General features: G+C 41.8%; 2 protein-coding genes, 1 non-coding gene and 1 pseudogene across 4 annotated transcripts in view; 1 reads left to right on the forward strand and 3 right to left on the reverse strand.

The window, feature by feature from the left end:
* Positions 1-11,931, reverse strand: part of Sacm1l (SAC1 like phosphatidylinositide phosphatase) — a 65,422-nt gene extending 53,491 nt beyond the window's left edge. The window contains exon 1 of the mRNA XM_052186867.1: positions 11,749-11,931. Coding sequence (XP_052042827.1) covers positions 11,749-11,780 — 32 coding nt within the window. The 5' untranslated portion in view covers positions 11,781-11,931. The remainder of the gene's footprint in view (positions 1-11,748) is intronic.
* Positions 752-1,164, reverse strand: LOC127689477 (elongin-C-like; annotated as a pseudogene).
* Positions 11,932-12,183: 252 nt separating the features above from the next.
* On the forward strand, positions 12,184-12,256 carry Trnar-acg (transfer RNA arginine (anticodon ACG)). Its single transcript has one exon. It is a non-coding gene; the product is annotated as a tRNA-Arg (tRNA).
* An 8,329-nt stretch (positions 12,257-20,585) lies between these two features.
* Limd1 (LIM domain containing 1) overlaps positions 20,586-23,911 on the reverse strand; it is a 39,927-nt gene continuing 36,601 nt past the window's right edge. For both annotated transcript variants that reach the window (XM_052186869.1, XM_052186868.1), the window contains one exon: positions 20,586-23,067. In XM_052186869.1, the coding sequence (XP_052042829.1) occupies positions 22,930-23,067 (138 nt within the window). In that variant the 3' untranslated portion in view covers positions 20,586-22,929. The remainder of the gene's footprint in view (positions 23,068-23,911) is intronic.

The following is a 23,911-nucleotide window of genomic DNA, read 5'->3' on the forward strand; positions in this document are numbered from 1 at the left end:
TGACACACTGGTTGAGAATCACTGTTCTAGACAATTAAGAAATTGTTTGGCTGGTGAGATGGCCCAGCTGTTCAAGCACCTGTCACTAAGCCTGATGCTCCAAGTTTGACCTCTGGGACACACATGGTGAAAGGAGAGAATCACGGTCTGGTTGTTGTCCTCTGGCCTCGATATGCTCATCATGACATGCATTTGCACTCAATCAATCAATAAATGTTAAAAAATTAACTGCTTAAAAATTCTGAAATTGGGGCTGGAGAGATGATGGTTCAGCAGTTAAGAGCACTGGCTGCTCTTCCAAAGGACCCAGGTTCAATTCCCAACATCCACATGGCAGCTTACAGCTGTAACTCCAGTTCCAAGGAATCTGATACTTTCACACAGACATGTTTTTAGGTAAAATACCAATACACATAAAATATAAATAAATAGGTATTTTTTAAAATTCTGATATTTATAAAACTATGAATATAGGAAAAAGTAAAGGGCCTCTAGTTCTAACAATGCAGCACAGAATCAGTTTTTAAAAGACAGCATATGTAGATTATATTCTGCTATTGGGGGGGCAGTCATCTTTACAACTAAAAGTTTAAACAATTAAACCATAGACAAAATGTAATAAATAATAGTCTTACGGAAAAAAAGTAGTTATAAAGTAACTATGGTGGGCAGAACTCTAAAGTTCCCCTAACATTCTTTTTTTTTAAATACTGAAAAAAACTTAACAGTTTATTATAATTTAGTTTATTTTTTAACAATCTAGGAAGTTCGAGGTCATCAGCAGTTCCAGTGCAATTGGGAATTCAGGAATTTCAGTGGAGCTGTTAGTATAGCAGACCTTGTAGGTAAAATACAAGCACACTTTCGATAGCACCTGTGAGGGAATCTGTCTACAATTGACCTTGTTGGTTTCATTCTCCGCAAGCTGACCTGGGCCACTCAACATGGCCTTTATTATTCCGATGTTAATGCATGTTTTCTTTTTACAATAAATTCATGACCATCAGAAGATATGAACTTTACATACACAGCATCTGGGCCTTCAAAGCCACTGTAGATTTTCTCCTCTCCATCTATTATGTTCTTATAAAATACTATTTGATCCCAGAGGAACTTTAGTAGTTTCCTAACAAGGCCGAGACTCGGTCTGCTAGTAACTTGCATCTGAAGGAAGTGTCTCCCTTAACATTATTTCCTATTATGTAGGCACTGTTCTAAAGATGGAATTAAGGTTACTCAATTACCCTAAAAGGAGGAACTAAGTCTCAGATGGTAAGAGTAGACCCAATATGATCGTGTCAGCTCTAAACGTAGAAGGCAAGAAAAGCCAGTTGGAAAGTGGCAGAAGGGGAGAGAGTCCTATCCTGTGAAGGGCTTAACCAACAACTGATGGCCCCTAAAGTACAGGAGTTAGGGTACAAGGACAAGAGAGGAGCCATTAAAACTAAGACTGATCTCAGGCTGATAGCCTAAAGAAATGTTGACACTGGCTTCTCTACCACAAGTAACCAGACTTAGTCAACAATGTGAATGAGCCTGGAAATTAATTCTTCCATCAGCCTGTTGATATCTTAGCTGTTAGATAATATATGCTATGTTTGCTTTCTATGACTGGAATAAAACAACATGACCAAAAGCAACTTAAGGAAGAAAAGATTTCTCCAGTTTATAAGTTACAGTCCATCATCAAAGGAAGCCAAGACAGGAGGAGCCTGAAGGCAGAAACTGACACACTGCTATGCTGGAAAGCTGCTTTCGGCTTGCTCAGCCTGCTTTCTTACTCTGAACCACCTGCCCAGAGGTGGCACAGACCACAGTGGGTTGGGTATCCCATATCAATCATTAATCAAAATAATGCCCCACAGACTTACTTAACAAAACGTTCTCGTGGAAGCATTTTCTCAACTGAATTTCCACTTTCCCAATGACTCTAGCTTGTATAAGTTGACAAAAAGCAAACTAACCAAGATATCTGTATTGTTTTAAACCTCGAAGTTTATAATTTGGTAAGGCAGCAATGAAGAGCACCATGATATATTTTTTTTTCCTAAAGAACCCAGTTAACATTCACGCTCTCCTTACACCTTGGCTAAATGTGCCCACAAGTAGACAAGTAGACAAATGAGACACTACAGATATGCTAAACATTGTTAGAGCACAATCTCTTTAACTCACTGTAAATGATAAATCCTTTAAGTTTTTTTTTCCCTAAGCACATCTTCCTGTAAACAAGTAAAGATGCTGGGGAAAGGAGGTAATCTGACTTTCTAATTGCCAGCTGCAGTGACTCTCACTGGCTGTCTTGAGGACAAAGAATCAAAAACCAAACCAACCAACCAACCAACCAACCAACCAACCAACAACAAAAACAAAACAAAAAACTGCTAAGCCAGTTAATCAGCCACCAGAAAAACCCTTATAGCAGCACTGACCATTTTGAAAACTCCCTGGACATTTTAGGGATGCTACATCAGGCCTACTACAACTTCCTGCTCTGGCTACTGAGAGTGCAGTCCTAGCCAAGCTGGTTTCAAAAGACCTGCAGGGGGTTTTTCCTGTACCACTTCCATCCAGAGTGGAGGGGGACACATCTATAATTACCAGCAGAGAGCTACTGCTGAGATCCACGTAAAGTAGACAGTGGCAGACAGATGCGGACAGAGACCATTTATATAAAGGTCTGCTGTGGTTGGCAAAAATGCTCCTTCTTGGGCTCACGTGGTGAAATATATAAGAAACACCCCACCTGCCATGCTGCCTCTTACCAACATTAAGCTCCCCCCAAGTTTGCAAGTGGCATTTCCCTGTCATTAGTAATACAACAATGATTATTCAATATATAATCTCAGAGATCAAACTATAGATACTGCCCTACCACTATTATGATAATATCACTAAAAGTATTCTCTATTTCATATTTATAAACAAAACACATGTTTAGGGTTTTGGACACAAAATCTACCTGGTTTAAATCAAGTAAGGTTGAGCCTAGTATGGTGGCACATGCCTTTAATTCCAGCACTCAGAAGGCAGAGGCAGGAAGATCTCTATGAGTTTGAGGACAACCTGATCTACATAGTGAGTTCCAGACCAGCCAGGCTACACAGTGAGACCCTGCCTGATTGATTGATTGATTGATTGATTGATTGATAGATAATTTTTAAAAAAATTAATATTGAAAACTTTCAACCAATTTGTATGGAAGAAAGCCTAGATGCAAAAATTGACAGATGGAAAGTGGTCTACTCTTCTGTGTGCGGAGTTGGGAACTCTCAGGGCCATATTTTCTTATTGGTGTTGGACTTTAATCAGGTGAAATGTATCAATAAAAGTCTGCTTAATTAAAAACACTATTCTAGGCTTGGACTGAAAACAATGATGTCAGCACATGTTCCCAAGGGCAGGAGCTATGACTTGGAACCCTGGTAGTCACAAAAGCAGCGTCATTTGCTTTCCTGTCTTCCTTCCTGCTGTTCATTTCCTACCACTCATTAACTGGCCTTAACCCTGATCTGAAAGATAGTTGCCTTATATAGTTAATTTTGTCCTATAAAGTTTTTATATTCAGTAGACTTCATTTAAAAAGCTGATGAGATTTTTAAAAAATCAAGTACTTATAGTCAAAAATAATTAACTAAACATTCTGTGATGTAATTTTTACTGATGTGCATGTTTTTACTGTTGTTTTATTTTAAACCTTCACCTGTGGCCACTCTGCAGACAAAGGCCCTGGCCTTAATCTGTCTGCCTTGGTTTTTCTCATAGGAGAAAGTGAAAGTTGAATCCTTCTGTGGGGGGAGGGTGGCGGTGAATGTTTAGTCAGCAAACATCTGCATTATTTTCTTTTATGAGGTCTTTATTGAATGTTTTTATTGGCTTAGTGACAAAGTAAACTATTTTAAATATTTTCTTTTATTCTAGCCCAGAAAATCTTACAAGTAATATAACAATGACCATTTAATATACTCAGAAGTCAAACTGTGAATTAAGACAGACTTCTAGGTCATTCTGCACAAAGCTAAACAGTGGACTTCATATCTCAGGCAAGTCTACTTTTTTTTTCTCCTTTCTTTTCTCTTCCCTTGCCTTTCTCTAATTATCTCCTCCCTTAGTATCATCTCTGATGAGAAATTTTATGTTCTCAAATGAGAAATTTGGTTTATGGGATATATGGGGAGGGGGAATCCGGGAAAGGGGAAATCATTTGGAATGTAAACAAAGAATATAGAAAATAAAAATATATAAAAAAAAAGTACCACCAAAGCCAAGTTCTGCCAGGAATTTTTTCCAAAATTAACCTATCATCAGGTTATAATGCACTCTCAACTAGCAAATACACACAATTATTAGGCTTCACAGAAACTAAGATAAAGAATCTATCAGGTCTAATTCCAGCACTTTGGAGGCAAAGGCAGGTGGATTTCTGAGTTCGAGGATAGCCAAGACTATCCAGAGAAACCCTGTCTTGAAAACAAACAAACAACAACAACAACAAAAACAAAAGAATCTATCAGGTCTGTTGCACACATGTATTTTAAGCTAGCTAGCTACTATGTGACCTAACACAAGACTGTAAACTCAACTTACAGAGATATTTTTGCAATAATTAAAAAAAAAAAAAACACCATGATTGCAAAGTCCAAGTAAGAAATGTTGCAATGTCAAAAATTTTCATCATCAAAAATTGATGAAAAAATTCCTAATTGCCAAAAAAATACCTTTATTGATCTTGTTAAATTTAAAGACAAGTGGTATCACAGTCTTAAGTATCAAGGTCATTATCATTTTCTTCCATTGTGATTTTCTGAAAATATATCTACATCCTGTGCAACATACACATCCTACTTCAGGCCACAACTGACCTCTTCAAAATCCTGTCAAATCACAAGGAGGGTATAAGCAGCGTTTCGTTACTGCCCAACTTGCTGTCCCTGCAGTACATACACTAAGTTGCACTTTCTGTTCCATGGCTTAAAAGAACAATGTGCAAAATTAACCTACTTTATATTTATTACTGCCAGCCAATTTCTCACCCATTAAAATGGTTATTGCCGAGAAGAGAAAAACAGAAAAAGAGTAAGTGTTGGCAAAGATGTCACAAAATTAGAACCTTGGTGATTTCCTTGTGGGACAATAAAATGGTGCAGCCAATGTCAGTCTTTCAAAAATCTAAAATTAGATTGCCATATGACCTAGCAATCCCATGACTATTTTATATTTTATTTTATTATTTATTTTATTATTTTCATTTTATTTTATATATTTTATTATTTTATTTTATTTTATCTTTATGGCAGGGTCTCACTATAGAGAGAGTTCTGGCTTCCTGGAACTTGCTATGTAGACCAAGCTTGCTTCTAATTCATAAAGATATGTCTGCCTCTGCCTCACCAGTTTTGGGTTAAAGGCATGGCCACCAATCTGGACAGCCATTCTACTTTTGTGTATGTGTTAAAAATAACTAAAAGAAGTCAGGCAGTGGTGGCACACACTTTTAATCCCAGCACTCAAGAGGCAGAAGCAGAAGCAAGAGGATTTCAGAGTTTGAGGCCAGCCTGGTCTCACTGTGAATTACAGGACAGCCAAGGATACACAGAGACACCCTATCTTGAAAAAAACAAAATAAGCTGGGTGGTGGTGGCGCACACCTGTAATCCCAGCACTCTGGGAGGCAGAGGCCGGTGGATTTCTGAGTTCGAGGCCAGCCTGGTCTACAGAGTGAGCTCCAGGACAGCCAGGGCTATACAGAGAAATCCTGACTCCAAAAAAAACAAAAAAAGAAAGGAAGGAAGGAAGGAAGGAAGGAAGGAAGGAAGGAAGGAAGGAAGGAAGGAAGGAAGGAAGGAAGGAAGGAAGAAAAGAAAAACAAAACAAAATAAATGAAGGGAGGGACGGACAGATGGACGGACGGAGGGACGGACAGACCCAAACAAGATTATTTGCTATACCCACATTTAAAACAGCTTCAATCAAAATAGCCAAAAATATGGAACCAACTGAAATGCCCATTATTGGAAAAAGAAAATGTGGTGTATTGCAGTCACACACTGCATAACATTTTTGTTTAATTCATTTGGTGTTAGTGTTTTGAGAGAGTCTCATGATGGTTAGGATTACAGAGCATGTGCCACTCTGGTCAGCAATGGATTACAATAGCAGACACCCTATGGGCTAAGTGTGTGATGGGCTACGCCATTTGGTCTGGTAGAAGCACATTCTGATATTCACAGCATGATGAAACTTGTCTAAAGATGCATTTCACAGAATGTGTTCCCACTGCAGTGCAATATAAGACTACCTACCATGAATGGTATGTCAGTCAGTCTTCAAAAAAAAAAAAAATTCTGACACATGCTACAAGATGGTTGAACTTTGAAGCTTTATAGGACTGAAACAAACCAGTCACAAAAGGAAAAATACTGGGTCCACTTAAATGAGGCACCTGGAATGACAAGTTAAATCCACAGGAACAGAGGAATGGTGGTTGCCAGGGTGGGCAGGAATGGAGGAAGAGAGAGTCATTTAAGGAGCACAGAACTGCTGTAGTTTTGCAAGAACTGAATACATATAGTTAAGATGGTACATTTTTTAAAGTACATTACCACAGTTAAAAAAATACTATTTATAGAGGATGAGCACTGGGAAGGGCTGTGATTAGGATGGAAAGTGAATGAATGAATGAATGAATGAATGAATAAGTAAATAAATGGAAAAACTACTATTTACATAGAAATATGACTGTTGTACCATAAAACTATAGCAACACACTTCCTCAGAAACCTTAAAAAAATTAAGGCCTTAAAATGTTTAACCTATCACTGGTTGGAAAGACAGATAATATTTTACTAAGTTTGATTAGGGAAAAGAACTTAGATATAAAGAAGGGTCCTCTGGCCCCAGTATACTCTATGCTGAAGGTGTTTACTCAACCTCCCTTTGGGTTCCATCGGTATCATCTTGGTCTCTTATTGAGTGCCTCTCCTTACTGCACAGGTTCACCAGAAGCGCAATACAACCCCCAAACCAGCCAGTGTCTATAGAAAGCTAATTCATTTCAATTCTACCATCTTCAAAACTTCCTTATCTATTACCTATATACCTCAAAACCCACTAACAATCAAACTCCTCCAAACCAGATCTTAACTCTTCGTTTGTTTGTTTGTTTTTATTTGCTTGGTTTTTTTCAAGACAGGGTTTATCTGGGTAGCCCTGGCTGTCTTGGAACTCACTATAGACCAAGCTGGCCTCAAAACTCAGAGACCTGCCTGACTTTGCCTCCCCAGTGCTGGGATTAAAAGCGTGTGTCACCAACACTCAGCTCAGATCCTAACTCTTCAAAACCCTGTATAGTCAGTGTAGCAGTCCATCCAGTAATCCTAGCATCTGTGAGAGAGAGGAGGAAGGATCAGGAGTTCAAGTCATCCTCAGGTTCAAGGCTGGCCTGGCTCCAGGAAACCCTTCCTCAATAGAACTCTTTATTATGAACTTCCATCCAACTAATGCCCCCTGGACACAACTCCCTGTCATCTGTGCCTTATTTCATGAAGAAAACCTTCCCTCCATGCAAGGCTGTCTGAATAAGCTGAGTGTGCACTGTACACGACATGCTGGACACATGCTCAGTGCAGTCTGGGAAAGTCTCGCATTTCCCCTAACTGTATGGCTATGAGAGTGTTTAAGGAAGGCAAGTTCCTGACGAAACAGTATTTTTCTTTTTCCCTAAAGTTATAGATACTTCTTTTTAAAAGATTTTTGCTTTAGTATGAGTGTATATGTGAGTGAATGAAGGTGCCTGTGTGTGTGGAGAGAGAGAGAGAGAGAGAGAGAGAGAGAGAGAGAGAGAGAGAGAGAGAGAGAGAACACAGGTGGGTAAAGGGTGAATAAGTGAATGAATGAGCCTGTAGTGTCCAGAAGGCAGCGTTGGATCATGGAACTGGAGATAAAGGCAGTTGTTTGCTACTCGATGTGGGAGATGGGAAATGAATGCGGATCCTCTGGGAAAGCAGCAAGTGCTCTAAGAACTGAGCCATCTCTCCAGCTCAGGAAAGAGGGGTTTTCTTTTTTGTTTTGTTTTATTGTTTTCAGAAGTAAACTGCTACCTGATTCAGTATCTAATAAACGTGTTCAGCATGTGCCCTACATGTGGCTGAGGATAGCTATGAATGCACCCGATACACAATCACAAACTTACCTACAACATTTTTGTAGTTTTTTGTTTGTTTGTTTGGTGCTCTTTTTTTTTTTTTTTTTTTTTTTTTGTGCAACTTGACAGCAGGGTTCTCAAGTGTGAACTTTGTAGACAATAAAGACATTTTACAATGTCAAAAAGCTAGATACACCTAAAAGTATTCTTTGCCGTACATTTTGTTTTGGCTGACCTTTAAGGAGGGGGAAAGGTGGTGCATTTTTCCTATAATGCATTTTTCTGTGCCTAACTTTATTCATGCTTATGCAAGTAGCCTAAAAAAGCCAGGCATGTTGACCAATATCTATACTCCTAGCACTTGGAAATCTAAGCCAGTCTGGGTAGTATTACTGTCTTTTAAAATAACAAAACAACCTAAATTCTGTTTTCTATATGAAAAACCCATGTGTCAACTATGTTCTCTTACAAGTAACGCAACTTTACACCTGGCTGTCCTCAGACTAAGGAGAAAGCAATCTGATAAGAGACGACAAGGCCGTCTGAATAATGCAGTGTAATGGAAAGATCACTAGACTATTGGCCAACTGTGTTTCAAGGTTGACTCTGCTATGCTTAATGTGTGACTTATGTGACCAGGACACCATGTGACACTCTTCAATGAGGGCAGACTATAAATCAACCTGTGACTTCACGGAAGCACTGACAGTAATGTACATGGAAGCACTTCACCCCTAGCTGCTTCGAAACAACACATGCCAAATTACTCCAGACTCTGTTCTTCTTGAGCAGTTCTACATTGAAAAATTTATTTACTCTGGAGATTTATGGAGTAGATGCTCATCAGAGGTTTATGCTAAGTATTGAAGATTAGAGAGAAATCAATATTAAGCTATTGATCACATTTTAGATACATTCAAGCAAAGCATATGTAACTATCATATCTCTGGTTCTGGTGCAAACAGTATTCTGGATTGGTCATTCTAGCGTTCAGTCCTCTTGTCTAAGAGAGAGTAAACAGAAGGGGTAAACTGTATGGATATTTGGTGCCCAAGCAGTGTGACAATAAATCCTCACTTTTTGGCTTCAAAAACCATAAGGGAGTCAATGAAGGAAAACAAGGTTCTCAGAGAAGGTGTCCATGAGGTGCTCTGAGTATCTGCAAACCTTATAAAGTATAAACACTCATTTTCAAAATAAAACAATTATTCACAGAAGCTCAGTAACCTGCCCAGGACACAAAGCTAGTAGAAAGTTTAAGAAGTCTGTTCTGACTAAACTACCTGAGACCTCTCTTCTTTACTCCAGATATGACCATCATGTAGACAAGAGAGGCAGAGAAAGCCCTCTAGCAGAAAGATAAAATACAAACCCAAGATTGAAGTTAGAAGAGGAGCCGCAACATTTAGCATGGCTCGCAGGTAGTCAAGTTACAAAATTATAAAAAACTTAGAATTCAGGTGGTTAAAAATATGGGCTTGAACCTGTAGTCAATAAGTAGAAGTGGGACTGTAACTGAGAACTGGAGTACATCTAAAAGGTAAGATTCAACAAGGCAGAGATGAGTTGAAGAAAGTACATGTATGACATAGTGCAAGGAGTTATCATTTAATATCCAAGCACTTAAACACTTTGGGAAGGTATATACCAATACATCTACAATAAAGAAACTTTCTTTTCTTTTCTTTTCTTTCTGTGAGACAGTACCCATGGCTTTCTTGAAACTCACTCAAGCCCAGGCTGCCTGAGACCCACTGCCTCTGCCTCCTGGGTGCTAGTTTAGATTAAAGGCAAGCGCCACCATCACCCGGCAAAGTAACTTCCCCTATGGCTCTTTTTAGGCACTTTTAAAAGTCCCACTATTCCTAGATAGTTCAGCAACTAATTCAGCCTACAAGTACCTCTAAAACAGAATATTCTTTGCCCATGGGTTATATTTAAAAGTTTAAATAGGATGGCCAAAAAAAAAAAAAAAAAAAAGTGGGGTGTGTGTGTGAAAACAGATTCTAACTCACAAACTCCTTGCTAAAGAAAAACTTACAATCAAGTTCTATCTTCACATTTATAGAAACATCCAAACCCTAAAGACCAATAGGAATATAATCCCAGACTCAGTTTCCACTTCAGTACAAAACCATCATTCCCACTTCTAAAGGATAATTTCCCTTCCCTTCTTTGTACACATAAAATGGGGTCTGCCTGTACTGAAGTCTGGACTGGAGAGGATGGTAAGGAGGAAGTATGAATACTCAGATTTTCAAAATAAAAAATTAATTATTCACAGAGGTTGAATAACCTGCCCAGGAATCAAAGAGGATGCCTGCCTGTGCCGAGGCTGGACTGCTGAGACTTAGTGCCTGGGTAGCTCAAAAATAATCTTCCTAATTCTCAAGTTATCCATCTCAATTATTCTTCCATGCACGAAAACTCAACAATATCCTGTAATCTAAAGCTGAGCTACTTCAAGGCAAGGCTCCAAATGCCTAAACACACCCGAGACCTAGGTAAGATCATGTTCAGCCCTTCAACAACTATCAGGTGGACAATAACCTAATCTGCCAGTAAAGTACATGTGACTCTGGCCCGACATAGACCAATACACTTTGCTTCAACTATCACCAATAAGGTGATTATTCACTTTACAAAGGAAAACTAAAAGAAATGTGGAGGGAAGGGTGGAGCTGGGTTTTTTAAAAAGAACTGTATCAAGTAGAAGAGGCACAAAGGGTGAACAGAAGAAAAACATGAAAAGTGTTGGGCAGATGGCCTCTCTCCAAATTCTGTACTCCTAACTTTACACTTGCAGTTATTCATAAGGAGCACCCAAACTACATTTGCTTCCCTGCAAAAGAATTGGGATGCCTATGTTTAATTAACAGGATAGTTTAACTTGGCTTTTCAAAAGTTATATTTGCTTCTGCTACTAAAGGCATTCCCAGACTATGGGTCCGTGGTAAATTATTAAAAGTGGTTAGGGCGAAGTTATTTACAAACAAAGAGAGCAGATGTAACAGCAAGAGAAATTATCTCACATCCCCTTTAACCCAGGATGAGCCAAAGAGCTTATAAACGTCTATTTTCTGCACGTCTGAACAACTAGAGGCTGGGTCTCAAAACCTCAAGTAACTGGCTTTGCTAAAAGTCAACACTGCTACGCCAAAACAGAGGCGAACCTGTTAGCTGTCAATGCGGTCTGCTGAAATAAGCACAGTCGACCGGCCCTTCGGACGTCTAACTAAATTATCTCTGCGCCCTAAACAGGACCCATCATTGCAACTCCCAGGCCCAGAAAACCAGAAACCAACAGAAAGGTTTGCTCTGCCGGCGGACTCCAGAGCACTCCCGGAGGTCCAGGCAAAAAGGCCTCTCTTGAAGGCCATGCAGGGAAAGTTGGCTGCAGCCTCTCCCGGGGCTGCGGGCTCCGGCTCGGCTCACCGCGCCAGGCCCAGCGGCGGGCGAGGCTGCGGGACACCGGCCTAAGCTGCAGCCAGGCTGGACGGAGAAAGCCCAGCTCGCGAGCTTGGCCAGGGCCGCACACGCCCGGGCCTCAGCGTCCGCTCGTCCCCCAGCCCTTCCTGTCAGCGGCCGCAGCCCGTGGGACTCACAGCTTCAGATGCTCGTAGGCTGCGGCCGCCATCGTGCACCTTCCTCCTCTTCGTTCCACCCGCAGTGTACCCCGATGCCACCTCGGCTCCGGTACGACCGCTCCCCAGGTGCGGTGGCCAAGGAGCCTCGGCCTGGTCCCACCCCTCCCGGGTCCGCCTCTCGGGCGAGCACGGGAGCCGGCGGCGGACAAACCAGTGAGCCAGCCGGAACCTGAGAGGCACGCCTCCGAGGCGCGGATTGGAGCAGACCAAAGAACGCCGTGACGTCGCCTCTGGGGATTGGCGTAACGCGTTGCGGAGAAAGGCGGAGTCCCGGTAGTTGCGCTGAGTCGCGACATTCAACAAACCCACCAGACTGGAGAGTATAGAAGCAGGAAGCGTATTGAAGCTGTGTAATTGGAGATCACCCATCGTGGAAGAGGCCTCCTCAGCACCGGGCCAGTGGCGCAATGGATAACGCGTCTGACTACGGATCAGAAGATTCTAGGTTCGACTCCTGGCTGGCTCGATATGTGCGAGGTTTTTTCTCTTTCCTCTCTCCATACTTGAGTTGAATGTTGCAAGGCCTGTCTGAAAAGGACCATAGCTAGAGCGTCAAGGTCAAATATCTTACATTTTAGTGTTGCTTTGCGCAAAATAATACCTTCTTAGCTGCGTTTGAAACCCGGAGTTACCTAAAACGGCTTGTAAATTTTCTACCTCCCCTGTTCATAAAATTGCGCAGGAAGTCTGTAAAACCGTACACTTACAAAAACACGATTGAGAGTGGAGGTCTGCAATCAGGGACATGCGTGGCCAGTGTCTTCCCACCCGATGACGGAAAAACCTCACCGAAAAGCTCCTAGCTGGTAGAACCCAGGCGGCACTGACAGAAGGGCGTAGCTTCTGCTCTATAAGACAGGGCCCTGGCTGCCTGCCGGGGACAGTTACTGGCGGCCTTGGCTAGCTCCGCTTGCAAAGCCAACCTAGCCTCCACTATACAAGGAAACCTTAAAAATTCGGGGATTTCGCAGAGGCCCAGCAAAAAAGAGTGCATGCGCATCAATTTTATGTAAGACCTGAGATAGCCAGAAACAGATGTGACAAGAGGGGGAGGAGGGGAACCGGGCTCAGCCTATTCATTAACCAGTCACTCGATGATTAAGCTGTCCTAGATAACATATCCCACTCCCCAAGAGTTTATTAAAACTGTATCAAATACAGGAAATTTTGAGGGACAGAATTAGACCAAGGGTCAAGAGGTGTGGCCCACTCTTGCAGTCCTGACTGCTGGATATAGACCAGGCCAAATGGCGGCCTTTGCTTTCCAGAGTGCTGGAATTTAAGGTACAAGACACAATACCAGGCTTCTACACTTCTGAGGTTTTAGTTTGCTTTTAATGAAGCGATGGCAGGTTGTTTTTTGAGACCCGGGTTCCCTGTGTAGCTTTGACTGTCCTAGAACTCGCTCTGTGACCAGGCTGGCCTCCAACTTAGAGATCCCTGCCACTGCCTCCTGAGTACTGGGATAAAAGCATGCACCACCACTGCCCAGCTAACAGTATTTTTTGTTTGCTCTTTAATTTTTTGTCTGAGATATAAGGTCATTAGTATGAGTTGTTGCCAGTTTTAAGGCTTAAAAAAAATGAGGGTTTATTTATTTTGTTTTGTTTTGTTTTGAAGGGTGTGTGATGTGTGTACGTTACGAGGAGTGGGGGCGGGGAGAGAGAGACTGACCGAGGCTGACTTATGTAAGACAGTGGGCCTTTGCTTGGTTATGGAAAATGGACTTGGAACGCTGATTCAAGCTCCCAAGGTGTTGAGATTATAAGCAAGCACTACCAACCACACCTAGTTGAAGAGTTCTTGCTTTAAGATGTTCTATTTGGGTGGTGTCTTAGTCAGGGTTTCTATTCCTGCAGACATGACCAAGAAACAAGTTGGGGAGGAAAGGGTTTATTGAGCTTACACTTCCACATAGCTGTTCATCACTAAAGGAAGTCAGGACTGGAACTCAAGCAGGTCAGGAAACAGGAGCTGATGCAGAGGTCATGGAGGGATGTTTCTTACTGGCTTGCTTCCCCTGGCTTGCTCAGCCTGCTCTCTTATAGAACCAAAGACTACCAGCCCAGGATGGCACCACACACAAGGGGCCCTCCCCCCCTTAATCACTAACTGAGGAAATGCCCCACAGCTGGATCTCATGGAGGCATTTCCTCAACTGAAGCTCCTTTCTCTGTGATCACTCCAGCCTATGTCAAGTTGTCACACAGAACCAGCCAGTACAGGGGGATAAGTGGACACTTTAAAGGTCAGTCTCATAGGCATTTATATTTTTGGTACATATTTTCAAATTTCTCTGTGGAAAAATTAAAGCAATATACCCTTGTCACCAGATTGTTTCCACATGTGCTAATTAACATTAGACATTTATGTATACATATAAATTAGATATCCAAGTCTGATGTAGTGGCATACACCTAAAATTCTAGAATTAGAGACAGAGAGGCATTGATCTGGGGATCCCATCTATAAATAAAATAAAGCATCCACATACAAATATAAATTATAGTTTCTTTGCAGTTTTCATAAGTGAAAAACAACTTCCTTTTTACTTTCATTTCTTGACCTATTCATTATTCTTTCTTGGTGTATTCAATCTTTTTTTCTTATAAACTTGACCTTGAAAAGATTTTATTTTATTTTCTTATAAACTTGACCTTGAAAAGATTTATATTTTGTGTGTGTGTGTGTGCAAGTACTTTATGAGGCTAGAAATATGAGATCCCTTTGGAGCTAGGAACAGCCACCCAAGGCAGGTACTTGTAACAGAACTCAGGTCTTCTGCAAAAGCATAGTAGCTCTTTGGTTACACATTAGTCTTTCTGACAGTTTATTCTTTACCCTTTCCTTATAATTGTTTAATTTCCACTCTTATATATTCACATTTACTATTAATATATAAGTGCTTTTCAAAACCTGTGCTTGAATTTACCTTAACCTGCTTATATTCTATCTTGTTGACCATCCTGATATAATTATCTTTTTCTTTCTTTCTTTTTTTTTTTTTTTTTTTGGTTTTTTGGATTTGATTTTTTTGAGACAGGGTTTCTCTGTAGATCTGGCTGGCCACGGACTCAACGTCTGCCTCTGCCTCCCAAGTGCTGGGATTAAAGGCGTGTGCCACAACCGCCCGGCGATCAGTAACTTCATGTTTCTCTAAGCATTTTATTTAGACAAATTTAATCAACCCATACAATTTCGTAAGGTAAATTCAGTTGTTATCCCATGGTAGCCCACATTTGCTACTTTGTAGGTTCTTCTTTCTTCCACACTTCTCCACCCTTTTTTTAAACCCTTTCAACCCCTTAACACTAGATAGACGAAAAAGGGATAAAGGGGAAAGGGGACATTATGGTTGGACTGCTTCCTGCTGATAAGTGATGTCAAGCTCTTTGTGGCAAGTTTGATATTTGCCATCAGGATATCGAATGTCTTTGAGGTGAAAACTTAAAGGTTCTTTGGAGAGTTAGTTGTGTTAGATGGTGTTTTGTTGGGGCAAACAGGTAAAGGAGTGTTTTAGGTTTTGTTGTTGTTGTTTTGTTTTCTGAAGTGTACACAGGTGAAAGACTAAGGCAGACTCAAGAAAGAACATTTCACTAGAGCAGACAGGAGAAAGGATATTCTGTTAAAGCAAACACATGAAAGGACATATAATGAAAGACTCTTTGTGAACAACACACATATATTGGTCAGTCTTCTACTGTGTAGGTGAGCTCCAGACTCCGTGGACTCTGGCTGACTGGATGCACACACTGAGGCCAGGCCCGTGGAGGACATGATGTGTGGAGGGTTTAAATAGGAATCCACAGTGTGATTGAGACAGAGCTTGACTTGCTGGTACAGCCAGCTGTGCAACACTTGTGGGTCTCATGTCTTCGCTGATCTTTGCTTCTACGAGAGAGGCACAGCTGAGAACTTCTCTTGATGTTTTCGTTGGTCTCTCTTGTTGACTCAAGTCAAGGCTGAGGCCTTGACTCTCTGTTAGGCTGTATCACCATTATTGTTAACCCAACTCTATTTAACTAGACTGTTGGTGTATCTATGAAGTGTTTGTGAGTGGATCGAGCTGTCATTGTCTGTTAACCTGCGAACTGAACTGTCGATTTTCAGACAACACAGGAGTTGTTCAAAAGAACTTTCTTAAATAGGTCTACTTTTAAAATATCTTTTCCCCCCTACTATTTCTGGTGGGTGGTAGGCTATAAGGGAGGTTAAAATGTTTAAAAACCACCATTAAAAATAAGATTTAAAGCCAGGCAGTGGTGTCACACGCCTTTAATCCCAGCACTTGGGAGGCAGAGGCAGGTGGATTTCTGAGTTCGAGGCCAGCCTGGTCTATAGAGTGAGTTCCAAGACAGCCAGGGCTATACAGAGAAACCCTGTCTCAAAAAAACAAAACAAAAAAAAAAAAAACAAAAAAAAAAAAAAAACAAAAGATTTTTTAAAAATTAAAGTAATATTTCTTCTTGTTGTTTCTTTTAAAGAAAAAAAAAGATTTATTTTATCTATATGAGTTTATCTTAGCTGTCTTCAGACACACCAGAAGAAGGCATCAGATCTCATTACAGATGGTTATGAGCCACCATGTGGTTGCTGGGAGTTGAACTCAGGACCTTTGGAAGAGCAGTCAGTGCTCTTAACCTCTGAGCCTTCTCTCCAGACCCTTGTTATTGTTTCTTATTTGCACATGACTACTTAACCACAAAGAGCAGCAACCAACAGCCTCCAACCCCCAAACCGCAACCTACATCACCTCTCGGGGCCCTAGCATTTATATACCCTCTGAAAAGTCCCTCGAACTTCAAGCATCACACAATTGGAGAAACTACCTGCTGCTGGCAAAAATCATGTCTCTGCTAGAGTCCAAGGCACATAGTCACCTGATATGAAGCAGCCCTATATCCCCACATCTGGGATTAAAATAAAAACATTCCCATAATATTTCAGTGTTTTTTTTTTTAAAAAAAAATTACAAAATTCTTACTACATCCGATTTTTCCAGAAAAGAAAATTAAACTTGCTTAAGGTCATGAGCTCTTGTTTCTAAAGCAGGCCAGAAAGAGACCGAGTGAACTCCCAAAGGACCCCCACAGTTGGCAGGAAAGTAGTCACATGTTTTTAGGTATGTAACTTCATTTCTATCCCTGATTATCCTTCAACTCATCAGCTCTTGGTTCACGGGATAGTTCATCTCCCTTTAAGAAAGGATAGTTCATCATCTTAAGAAAAAAAAAAAAAGATTTAATGTATGAGCGCTCTGATGCATATACATCCTCAGGCCAGAAGAGGGCGTCAGACCTGTGACAGACCTGGCTGTGAGCCATCTTAACTGCTGATCCTTCTCTCCAATCCCATCTCTTTTAATAAAATGGTATTTAATTTATAGCCTGCTTCATAAGGCTTTAGTAAAAGGATGCTTCCAGTTGATTAGTCACTGGCCTACAGAGGGCTCCTGCTCAGGCTCTCTAAACAGGTAAAAACTCAAAAGTTTGGCCTTTCTTCATCAGTTAACTAAGGCTTCTGTGAACATCCAATGAGAATGAAAAATGGAGAGTAATTCAGAGAGAATTGGGCATTCTTATGTGTGTTTGCACATGTGCACATATGTACATATGCATGTGAAGATCAAAAATCAGGTGATTTTTCTCAGTTTCTGCCTACCTCATTTTTCTTGGAGTATGTGTATTATAAGTGTGCACCACAGCTCCTAGCATTTTTATATGAATTCTGGGAATCAGATTCAGGTCTTCACCTTGTATCAAAGCCCTTTACTGACTGAGACATATCTCCAGCCCTCTTCTGAGATTTTTAAAGACAAAAATGGAGTTCTCAAACAAGCATGCTCAGAATAAGAAATCCTTAAAGGTGAGTAAATACAAATTTGCATCTTTAGCCAAATTTCCCTGTAGTGCATCTGTGTAACTTGTGTGCATATAGCTTTTTTGAAATTTTGCATTCCCAAGTAGTCTAATTTACAGATTAGACTGTGCCCATTGTCTATGCATTGCTATGCCCATTTTGCACTGCAGCATCTGCCTACTGAGTCCCCAGACTTGTGGGTCTTCTGCTCCACACAACATACCATGCTCTAGCTATTTGTCTTTGAAAGTTTCTCATTGGCTGATACATGTATGTAACTTAGCAGTAACAGAGCCTTAGACTGTCTGGCACACTTGGGGGAAACCAGACTACTTAGGAAATACCACATACCTGAGCTCTTCCAAATGAGACCAGCAGTATATGACCCCTGACCTTTTCCGACCCAGATTCCAATCATATTGATACATATACATGATTGGGTATTCAACTTCAGGAAACACACTTTTAGCACTGCCTGAAGAAAAATCATCATCTATCCCATGAATATTACCTCATTTCCACTCCTAGCCCCACCCCACCTTAAAGAAACTTGTTTTAATCCAAAGTAGGTTGAAGAATAGTCCCTTCCAAAATGTTATTTCCAAATACCCAGGATATGTGATTATATTATTGTGCAAAGCAAAAGGGGATTTCAGATTAAGGATCTTGAGATAGGGAGATTATTCTAGATTACCTGGATACGCCCAATGTAATCCCCAAAACTCATTCATTTGGTAAAAGAAGAGGCTCAGAGTGTGCAGCCCCAGCTACAAATGTGAAAGCCCCCAGAGCTAAAAAACTTGTTTAACACTTGGTCCCTAGTAGGTGGCACTGTTTGGGGGAAGTTGTGGAACCAGTAGGACTGTGATCTAATCTAGCTAATGGAAGTGGGTCCTTGGGGGCAGGCCTTGAAGGTAATCCACTTCTGGTTCTTCCTTAACACCATTTTCTGATCAGCTAGGATGGAAAGGGCTTCTACCTCATACTTCCACTGCCACTGAGTCACCATTCTCTGTGTCCCTTGAAAACCATGAACCCAAATAAACCTTTCCCCCTTAAGTTCCTTCTGCCAAGCCTTCTGTCACAGCAATGAGAAAAGTAATACTGGGGGCAGAATGAGTCTTCCCTAGCATCTCTGGAAAGATCTGTGGGTAACATGTAGGAGCCATTTCTCCATAATACATTTGTGTTTGAAAGTATTTTATTGGAATAAGAACCAATACAAACCCCAACAGAGAGCAGTGACAACGTCCTCCTCATAGCCTCATGAGGAGGTTTTATGAACAAACTTTAATGAAAAATACCATAAAAGATGGCTTATGCTCCAGCAGCCAGAGGGGTAAGACATGTGTCTAGATGGCTGTCTGGAATGGGCCTGGTCTTGGTCCTACTGTTTACTGACCACTTATTTTGAAGAGTTCCTTCCCATTTCATGTCTTAGTTATCTATAAGAAGAGGAATGACAAAGAACATAGGGTGTGTAGAATAATGCCCAGTGGATATATAGTTATGGTCGCTACTGTTTCAATCATGGAGCTGAACAGGTTTCTCCTATTATCTTGGCTCCAAGGTATTCAAATGCCCAAGGGTGGTTGGTAGATGATGATGATGATGATACCACTATTCCCTGCTCCAAGTTCCAGGGTGTCATGATGGTAGAGTGATATTGACAGTGGCAGAAGCATTTATGAGATTACACAGCATACACTTCTGTGATGGTTTCTATATGCTCGGCCCAGAGAATGGAACTATTAGAAAGTATGGCCCTGTTGAAGTAGATGTGACCTTGTTGGATTAGGTGTGTCTCTGTGGGTGTGGGTTTTAAGACCCTCATCCTAGCTGTCTGGAAGTCAGTATTCTGCTAGCAGTCTTCATATAAAGATGCAGAACTCTCAGCTCCTCCTGCACCATGCCTGCCTGGATGCTGCCATATTCCCACTTTGATGATAATGGATTGAACCTCTACCTGTAAGCCAACCCCCATTAAATGTTGTCCTTATAAGAGTTGCCTTGGTCATGATGTTTGTTCACAGCAGTAAAACCCTAAGACAACTTCTGATCAGAACTTTTTCTCGTCTAAAAGCTAGTCACATGCCCCCACTTTCCCACGCCACTGCATCTGGCATTCTTATATGGATTATGAGAACTGGACTCAAGTCCTCATGCAAGCACTTTACTGTAGGAATTCTCTTTCTGCCTGAGAGTTCTTACAAGTGTATTCTGCAACCAGAGTTTGGAGTGAAGTCTCACAGTATTCCTTGCAAGGGATCTAACTGGTAGACAGTACTTTCACTGAGTAAGGAAAGGGGACTCAGAACAGTATTCAATGCCTGCAAAGGACCGTGGATTCTGAATCTTAACAATCCTGTTTTGTATTTTTGTGTGACTGAAGACCATGCAGAGCCATGGCATGACTGAAAAAATTCAAAACATTTTGATTTTTCTGCCTGCCTTCTGGGATTCAGCCCTGGACCCTCACAGGACTCAGCTGAAAGGGTTCACTTAGGCACTAGCAAGGAGGATGGAAAGTCCTGTCATCCTTAACATGTAGCCAGCAACTCTGTTAAGGCTGAAGGCTCTTCTGAAACCAACGGGTCAGAATGAGAAGGGTGATGGCAGAGGCTAGCCCTGAATGTGGGATCACCTTGCTTTTATCTTGTTTTTATCCAAGGTACAAGAATTGTACAGGAATCTTGAAAAAGCTATTTGTTCCAGCTTTCAAAGCATAGGCTCCCTACCAACTCCTTGTGTTCTCTCCTACATACCTTATAAGTATAATCTCCTTACAGCTCTATCTGGCCAAAATTTATAGAACATTTAAAATCCCAGATAAGTGGCTATATCTTCATGATTTAGTGCACAGGCCTGAGATAGAAACAATGAGACCCCTGGTAGTGGCTTCTTCAGCAAACAGTCAAAGAAGACAGTCTTGGAGGTTCTGGGAAATCTACAAATTTCTTTATTGCTTTTTTGATAATATAAAATGTAGTATTTGCAAACAGATCTGAATCACCTCAATCAGGAATTTCACTTAATTGATCACAGAGTTTTAAATTATTCAATTTGCAAACAAATCCCATCTACTTCTGATACTAATTCCAATGCAATTTTCATCAATCATATTGACTCAAAATTAGACTATACCAGAACCTCAACAAAGGCAAAGACATATTGTCTCATTTCCTTTCCCTGCCACCCTTGCCAAAGCCAACCTGGGTAACTGGAAGAGAAAAATCAGGGCTAGTCTCAGGGTCTATCTCTGTGGCCCCGTATATTCATAGCTTTTTTTTTTTTTAAGGGGGGGGGGGCCCTCTGTGTAGAACAGGAAACAAGTAACATCTGGCCAAAGAATCCCAACAGAAGGAACCTTTATAAAAATGAAAGAGATAGTCCTGGTCCACAGTGCTAGTTCTGAACTTCTCACAGGCAACAGAGGCCAACAGGATTGCAATAGTGTAGCTGAGGCCTAGCCAAGAGTCCACATTCACATGTGGCAGGGGCTCTACGGACCTTGCTTCATCACCCAAGCCTGCTGCTGGGTACCCAGCCTGACTGCTGAGATGTGACACTGCAGCCTTCCTGCCACAAGTCATGGGGCACTCCCTGAAGATAGGACAGCAGATGGAAGCCCATTTTGGTTTTGTTTTTTCAGTTTTACCCATTTGAACTTCCAAGGAGACACTGACCTTTGGCCTCAGGAAGTGATATGCAAAGTTAACTATGTTCTTCAGTGCTGGGTGGGTGTTTCTTGTTGTTGTGGTTTTCTTTTAAGTTTTTTTGAGTGAGGTCATGGCCTCATGTAGTTGAGAACAGCCTTAAACTCCTACTTCATAAACTTCGGCCTCTCAAATGTTGGGAGGCTGGATATGTCCACATATCCACCTCAGAAGTGGTCCTAATTTTGTCAGCATGTGGTCTCCCTCTTAGCCTGGCTGCCTCGGGAGCTGGCATGCAGAGACACATGAGGCTAGAGTGCTGATTTCAGTTGCATCTAGTCTCAGAAGGCCTTGTATTGCCACTGTGTGGCTTAGCTATAGTCAAGAGTTCGGAATTGGCTACTGCTGATACACCAATGGTCTCTAATATGGTGGATGAATTCTTCTTTGATCTGTGATTTTGTGAAAACTATCTGAGGTATGTTTTGTATGTGGAAAAAGGTAGAGAGTAATAATGAAGTTTTAAAAAAAAAAAAAAAAAAAAAAAAAACAGACCAAACCAGACCAAAGCAGTGTACCTTATATTGGTTTCCTCAAACCAAACGAATGTGCTGAGAAGTGGACCAGAGAGATACATCTGAAACAAGCTCATGCACTCCCTCTGGGGCTAGCTTTGAGATCTCACACACAAAACTTTCCTTGTAGAAGGTGCTCTCTCCCAGGATACAGACTGGGATTCCCAACGGTCATGCTCAAATAAGTTGAAAATGTTGGCAGGGATGTGAAGACATGGTCCTCAGACTCACCTTGAGGAAGCAACTCCAATGTCACAGACTGGAGGAAGCAATGAAAACACAGCACCGGGCATGGACAAGAAGCCTGGTGCCTGCACCGGTTCTCTCTGAGGGGCTGTATAGAACAGGGCAGGCCTCTGCCCAGCCCCACTGCCGAGGGGATGGAAGTGCAGGAGGAAAGGCAGAGGCGTAACAGGGGAGACCCAGCCTCCCAGATGTCCAAGCTTAGCTCTCGTTCACCAAGCAAACTCCAAGGTACAAAGCATTTGCAGTGCCTCTTTCTTGCTGTAAGGCAGTTAAGTGTTCGAAGCCTTCTCCGAAGAACTAAAGCTCTGAAGTGGACTGAACTGTTAAGTCATGCCATAGGCTGGCCTGTGAGGAGGGTTATCTGTGTGCGGGCACTCTCCTACAGGAGGGACGCGCTGCTCACCTCCATCACTGTTTCTCTTTAGGGACTCTGTGGAATGTGCTCAACACAATCTGAAAACCTGTTTTCCAGGGAGTAGGATGTGTCCAGTCACACAGCCCCCATCTTGTGTCAGGCGCCATGTGCAAGCTGGAGCGTCTTCCTGAGTGATTCAGTGAAGAAAGTGTAGCAATAGAGAAAAGTACTTGGGAAGCCCATGGACTGGATGGGGAGTGCACCCTGCTGTGGTTAAAAGAAAGATACCCTTCACACACACACACACACACACACACACACACACACACACACACAGAGGAACTCAACCTCTTGTCCCTTCTCTTCCTGTGGCCCAGCTGTGGGGGAGCTCAGAAGTGCTACGCAGATACCTCCCCGGAGGGCCCCACATCCCAACTGCATCTTTTTGCTAGAAGTGGTGCTGGTGGAGGGGTGCAGGTGAGGGTCCTTTCTCCAGTCTCTTGACATGGCAGGAGTGACAGAACAGGTGGTCCTCCAGTGGATAGCAGCGGTGACCATCCTCATCATTGAGCTCCAGACCACAGTCCTACAAGGAGACAAGAATGTTCCAGAAAAACAAAGCAGACTGCAAGAGTAACACGAAACCATGATCCACCCGATCACTAACGGGGCTTCTTGGTTGTAGGTAGCTCCTGTCCAGTGAAAGAGCCAGTAGCTACCAGCCACCATGGCGGTCTTCAAATGCCATTGGTTGGAACTGAGATGTAGCTTCAAAACAATACACACCAGGGCTTCTAAGACAGAAGACCCAAGGATAGAAAACTATCTTATGGGTAATTTTTTATGGACTACAAATTGAAATGAAAGGGCTGGAGAGATGGCTCAGCAGCTAAGAGCACTGACTGCTCTTCCAAAGGTCCCGAGTTCAAATCCCAGCAATCACATGGTGACTCACAACCATCCGTTATAAGATCTGTTCCCTCTTCTGGTGTGTCTGAAGACAGCTACAGTGTATTTATATATAATAATAAGTAAATCTTTTAAAAAATTGAAAAGATAATAGTATGCATCTTAATTAATCCCACACATCCCCCCCTCTTTTGAGATAGTGTCTCCTGTAGCCAAGGTTAGATAAGCTCTGTAGTCAAGGGTGAACTTGAATGTTTGATCCTCCTGCCTTGAAGATTGGTATAGCATGACTTCTGGCTTTTCTGACAGTCATGAGGCACTCACGATTTTCTCAATGTAGGATGTCCCACAGGTCAGAGAACCCCCAACCACCACCCCTCACCTTAATACCAACTGATCAATGTACCTATTTCCAGAAGAGATTTCTCCACGATTTCCAGGGCTCAGTTCAGACAGATGTTTGTGACAGAACATTCTGTACCCAGGAAGGAAAGACACCTCTTCCCGCCCCCCTCATTATA

The sequence above is a fragment of the Apodemus sylvaticus genome, chromosome 7 (genome assembly GCF_947179515.1).
Source record: "Apodemus sylvaticus chromosome 7, mApoSyl1.1, whole genome shotgun sequence".
Taxonomy (NCBI): Eukaryota; Metazoa; Chordata; class Mammalia; order Rodentia; family Muridae; genus Apodemus; species Apodemus sylvaticus.